General features: G+C 37.4%; 1 protein-coding gene across 1 annotated transcript; it reads right to left on the bottom strand.

Annotated features, from left to right (window-relative positions):
• Positions 1–1698: 1698 nt before the first annotated feature.
• LOC124156979 (putative glutathione-specific gamma-glutamylcyclotransferase 2) lies at positions 1699–3107 on the bottom strand. The gene is made up of 3 exons (XM_046531421.1): positions 2638–3107; positions 2508–2549; positions 1699–2326 (listed from the first exon to the last, which is right to left on the bottom strand). Exons 1-3 carry the CDS (start codon positions 2794–2796, stop codon positions 1898–1900), a joined length of 630 nt encoding a protein of 209 aa, XP_046387377.1. The 5' UTR covers positions 2797–3107; the 3' UTR covers positions 1699–1897.
• Between the last annotated feature and the right edge of the window lie 2893 nt (positions 3108–6000).

Here is a 6000-nt window from a genome sequence, read left to right as displayed (position 1 = left end):
TGGCTGAAGTAACTACCATTGATACTCTGAAGATGATATGTTATGCCAAAATATATCCTCACCTAACTTATGGCATCATCTTTTGGGGTAATGCTAGCTGCTGCCACAAAGTTTTCTCCATGCAGTGAAAGCCATGGCCTGAGTTTCTATGCGATCACCTGGCTTACCTCTTTACAATGATCTGAAAATACTAACATTCCCATCACTGTACATACTCAACTGTGCCTCTTTTCTTAAGAATAACCCTGAATACTTTCCAAAAAATAGTTCTCTCCATAATCACGCTACCAGAACCACCAATGACATTCACCTCAAAGACTACCCTAGCACTTTCTGCCAAAAAGGACCCCTTTTCTCCCTATCAAAATTATACAACAAACTACCGTATGATATCAAATGTCTTCCACCTACACCATTCAAGACTGCTTTGAAGAAATATTTAATGGAAAACAGCTACTATAGCCTGAAGGATTTTATGTTGGGCTCTGAGTAATCTTTGCCCATCAACCACAAAAATTGTAACTTTTTTCCTTTTATCTGTAAAAATTGTAAATATATCACTTCATTTATTTGTAACTATTACTTTAATTATTTACTTTATTTTGACGACTTCCAATGTCACCGGAACATGTTATCTCTAGGAACAATAAAAATTATTATTATTATATTATCCAAGATTTTATTCTGGGGGCCACAAGGATACCTCGTTTTCATTACATAAATATCACCTAAGTGTATGACAGCATATTTAGTGGCCAAATGGAGAATGAATGCCCTGTGGTAATATTTGTGTTTCCTCTTCTCATTTAATGTCTGAGCCACCAATGGATGGAGCAGTGCTGTAGTTGGGCTGGTATGGTGTACCTCCTAAAATCCAAACTAGCTATAAGCATACCAGTTTAACTACCTTTATAAATTGGTGTAATACATGTTCAGCTGTAGGCAAATTTTGGGTGAGTACCGCCTAAATTTTTTTCCCCAACAACAGCACTGGGATGGAGAGGAAATGACTATGGGTTGGAGCTGAGAGGGTGAAGCCAGCCTCTGTTCTTACCTTTCATTCCATATGTAAACTTCTAGTGGCAGAGTGAGCATGGTTGGGAAAGAATAGCTTAAATGTCAATGTGAGTGAGAAACAAGATATGTACTCCGATTGCGTCTGAAGGACAAAATGCTTTGTGTTAGACATGGGGAGAATGTGAGGAGAATGCACTACGTGAGCTCCACCAGTAGGAAACTTTGCTAAGGTTAAATACATCTTCATGTTTCTCCATATAGTTTACCTCATTCTGTAGGTGCATTAGTAAACCAATTAAAACAGCTGAGGATGCTTGTTAGATCATGATCATTAATGTAGGGCTAAAAATTCATCCTCAAATTAAAAAAAACCTTATTTAATTATTTTACTATATATAATTATCTGCAGATAAAGGCAGAGTAAGACATTTCTCACATTGGGAATATGAGCTTAAAGTGCGATATCATAAATGATAGCAAGACGGTAAATTTAATGAGTCCAACCATGGCCTCATAAAGGAGGCCATGGTCCAACACATTGTATGACAACATAACAATTATGTTGCATCTAAGAGGAAAAGTTGTTACATTTACCAATGGCCACTGAAATAATCTTAGTTTCTGTCAGTTAAACTCCTTACACACTAAAATGAAACGAATGATAGCATAAGGATTCCAGAGTTTGAGTAAAACTGTTATTTATTAGATGTATCACAACCTCAAAGTTCATGAACACGAAGCTCATGAACTTTCTCGCACTATTTCCAATAATACTGTTGCCCTTAGAGTTGCACCTCGTCGTTTATTTGATACATTATCTTTTCATCCACGAATTCATTAAAAGGCACGATGATATTTTGTTTAGAATGCATATAATCACCTATGTGCATGTACCTCGGCTGTAGTTTTTATCAAGTGCTTTTACTGCAGCCTCTAACTGAAACAGATGTTCGTCCTGGCATTGAGGAAATAACAACCGAGTGGATTCTGCTAATTGGTACAGATATTCACGATTCGTTCCACTGGGGCCTTCTGCTTCGAGAATTTGACGTGCCATATCTTCGAGAGGTGCTTCACCAGCAAAGAAGCAGTTGGATTCTTTACCGATATAAACACACATTTGAAAAGGTTCTGGCAGTTCTTCAGGCAGTTTAGTCACAACGTCACAATGTGATCTAACTGGACATATAACTGGGAAGAATGTGATTGTCACTTTATCATAGCCATCCTTCTCTCGATAATCCAGATGCTGAGAAACTGCCTCGACATCACACTCATTGATTTTGTACGCCACTCCCCAAACTCTTGCCTGCAATGTCATGAACAGTACACAAGATTCAGTTCTCGCCTTCGATTAATGACAAACAAAAGAGAATTCGTAATTGGTGAACATTAACAAAGCTAAAAAAAACAATATTCAAACAGTAAATGTACAAGAAAGTAACCTATATACTTTATACAAAATATCACGAAAGATAATTCAACTTTACCTCAGGGTCCGAGGCTGGAAGGAGTGTGACAACTCGGCCGGGCTGTAATATTTTATTTACATTTAATTATGGCAGATATCAAACCTTATTAATATAATCCTGAATTTCATTTAATAAAATATAACGCTACCTTTCCTGGAACTCCTCTGTGATCCTCACTTGATTGCCAAAACCTTCGAACATAACCTGTGATGTAACCGTAGCATTTTGTCTCATACGGGAAGTCAGTTTTCCAAATGAGAGATCCATAACCAAATATCCACATTGCGTTGAAAAAAAAATTTAACATGAAAATATTTCTTGTAAGGAGTGTATTCAATCCCGGAATCCTATACAACGAATTTTATTCAAGAGCATACTCAAAATTTAGCAGACAACGTTGTGAAATGAAAAATGACTAGCCATATCCGCCGACAGTGTCCCCCGCGTAGGCGCTGAAACTCAAATGGACGAAATGTGTTTTTCAAATAGACCACACTATTTTTCAATAATTATGAATTAATGTTTTGATTTGGCTGCTCTTTGATATGAAATGAACCATTTTATACATCAATTATAGGAATTTGTTACATTTTAAAATTTAAAAACATATATTATGCGACATAATGTGACGTATTTTTATGGTTGGGAATGGTCGGTTCAGGTAAATAAACAAAAAATATTTTGATTGAACTCTATAGGAATAGTTATTTCGGTATTTTTTATGAATTATATGTTTCGAAATGAAATTTATGAATTAATTACCGGAAACAACTCCATTTTAGCTAATATTAATTACTTATTCCTTTTCCCAATGTTATTATCGTAGTTATACTGTCACTTAATTATTCGGAAATTATTGTTCTACTGTCCATACCATACCAAAGCTTTGACTCAAATTCGAAAGCTTACAAAAACCTTACCACGAACCTTACACTTGAAGCTATTTTCACGATATTGGTACAGTTACTTTTCTAGATATATAGCATGTTGATTGATGCGGTTAAAATTTTTTACCTTACTTATTAATAATAGATATATGTTAGAACGATCAAATGATCAATGGGGAAAGTGCGACTGAACAAACCCATATTCATGTTCATTGCACCAATGTAAGTAAGGCTCCCAAATTAAGGGGGTATAAATAAAGTCGAGGGGGTGAGAGGGAGGGAAGGGGTAAAACCATAGCTTTAGAAAAGGAGAACGTGCAACAAACAGAGACGCCCGTCAGATTCAAATAAGATTATCTCAAAAATGTTTTCCTTTCTTTTGAGAAAAATTTCCTAAGTATATGTCTACAATTGCGTTTTGTTTTAAAATGAATAATTTTTTGAGGGTGCCATAACAAGAATGAATATGTTTAGAATCCGCAGTAGTGAACATTTCTTTTCTATTGATAGTATGTATTATTTTTTATTAAACGATTACATTTTTTTTCACGCATTTATAACATGGTTAGAGGAAAATTTCAAGTTTAATACATGGCTACGCATAAGGTTTTACACCGCAATGCAAAACAAATCATCAACTTTAATAGGGTGGTTTCCTATTAATTTTTTATTGCCTAAATCGAAAGATTATTTCTCCTGGAGTACGTATTTCACGCTCTTAAATTTTCGAATGACGATATCTATTTTTCGCGATTAAACGAAAAGTGAAAAATTTCAAGCGCGCGAAAACGCGACGGGTAAGAATGAATGCCGGGAAATCTCCGCGTGACGTATTTCTGGTTCCAGCTGCCGGCGTGTGAGGTGACCTTGGGGCGAGGCTTGAGCGCTGATACGACGCAGGCTGCTAGCAGGTAGCTGAGTACCCTGCTAGCAGGTAGCGCTTGGATTAAATAAGGATTATTAATACCTTATCAAACGAAGGAAACTTTCCGACCATAGGCATTTTTAATAGGTGATTATTAAGAGATGTTTCCTTGAGCTCTGTGCCTCATGCATGCATTAGTAATCTCAGACAACGTAAAACTCCTATCTACTTGTATAGAAACTAGGTCCCTATGACGTCACGTGGAGTGGAATCGCATGGGGGCCAATCTGGCCTTTTTCAAATGAGGTTAAAATTGACCGTTGCCATTCGTCTAAACCGGTATTTCTAAAACCAAATAATTTGTATATTATGAATACACTAATGGTGGGTAAGGAATCGCAATCAATGCATTACGTTTTCTTTGATGAAGGAAACTTCCCTATTCTCAAAAGAGAAATCTTACACCAACCTGCCACCTCACCTCTCCTGTTAAGTTATATGCCTTTTCGTCCAACCACCCGACGCGGTGATTAGATGCGGAAATTTGTTCAGCCTTGAGTTGAAGTAGCCCATAGTTGAGGATATTTCGCTAAAGATGAGACGATATTACAGTTTTCTACACTTACATAAATTGTATATTCCACATGAGTGTTATTTTTTATTTTTAAATGTGCAAATTACGATTTTATTCATGAGATATATATTACGGATTCAACGATTGCGCTGGCAAGTTAGAAGCTTGTGTCGGAAAGCGCGCGGCTGCAAGGAAATAGTTTCTTATTCTTGGAGAACCCATATCTTACCTCAATGCACCCACATTTTGCTAATCACACTCTCCTAGGTCTTTCATAGCTCCCATCAGCGCAAACATTGGAAAGGGCTCAAGAGTGGCTGCGGGAACTGCCCTGCCTACCGCGTAAATCCCTATTGTGCCCGTAAACCCTACCTCAGTCTAACGATTTTTACCTATCGTGTAAGAAGTTTGGTACTCAAAGCATAGCTGTCCGTTTGTAGAAATGCCGCTTATTGCTTTATCGCCTCATTATATGAAAGGCTTTTTTTGCCATTTTGAAGATCGCTTCTATTCGATACGGGTGATTTCTACGAGGTGGCTTGCACGGGGATTTCCACAAATGCTTCTTCCAAATTGATTGAAAAACTTTCCTTTCACGATTTTACCGAGAAAATTAGTCAGCTTTTACTAGTGAGTGCCAAAGGATCTCAGTGCTTGAGCTACGGAAGCGAGGAACCAAGGTGTATTTTCCCTATAGCGTGAGATTTCAGCGTTGAGGACGAACTACCACTACTGGAGGATATCTCGCATTGATAAAAAGGTTCCTATGTTTACCAAGATAAATATCTCACTGATTTTGTGTGTTGTATTATGCGGGGAAAATTATTCTAATTTCGATTTTCTTCCTCGGTGATTCAGATTGTTGATATTTCGGATAAGAAAAATGTGGGCGCATGAAAGTAACAGGAAAAGAAATACATGACCTTATTGTCAATGGAAGTGGAAGTTTGTCCTCAAAACGTAAACTTCCCATACAGCACAAGCAGTGCGAAACCCGTGTAAAATCGTGATAAAACACGGGTAAAAACTCGTGTATATCCCGTTTCTACTCGTGTAGGACTGGTGTAATTGCGGTGTATTTCCGGTACTATGTCCGCTATTTCTGGTGTATACACGAGTATTATCCGTATATTATTCCATAGGTCCCACGTAGTACCACGATTCCCGAGGGCGACGCCACCGTCG

This window comes from Ischnura elegans, chromosome 4 (assembly GCF_921293095.1).
Source record: "Ischnura elegans chromosome 4, ioIscEleg1.1, whole genome shotgun sequence".
Lineage (NCBI taxonomy): Eukaryota > Metazoa > Arthropoda > Insecta > Odonata > Coenagrionidae > Ischnura > Ischnura elegans.
Note: the sequence above shows the minus strand (reverse complement) of the source record. Positions and strands in the feature narration are given on the sequence as shown.

What these genes read in the sequence shown, in the direction of transcription:
- LOC124156979 (XM_046531421.1), bottom strand. Translation starts at nt 2,796, where the DNA reads ATGTTAAATTTTTTTTTCAACGCAATGTGGATATTTGGTTATGGATCT. An exon ending in ACAGAGGAGTTCCAGGAAAG is followed by an intron (nt 2,550 to 2,637) that starts GTAGCGTTATAT and finishes AAAATATTACAG; the next exon opens with CCCGGCCGAGTTGTCACACT. An exon ending in TTCCAGCCTCGGACCCTGAG is followed by an intron (nt 2,327 to 2,507) that starts GTAAAGTTGAAT and finishes ATGACATTGCAG; the next exon opens with GCAAGAGTTTGGGGAGTGGC.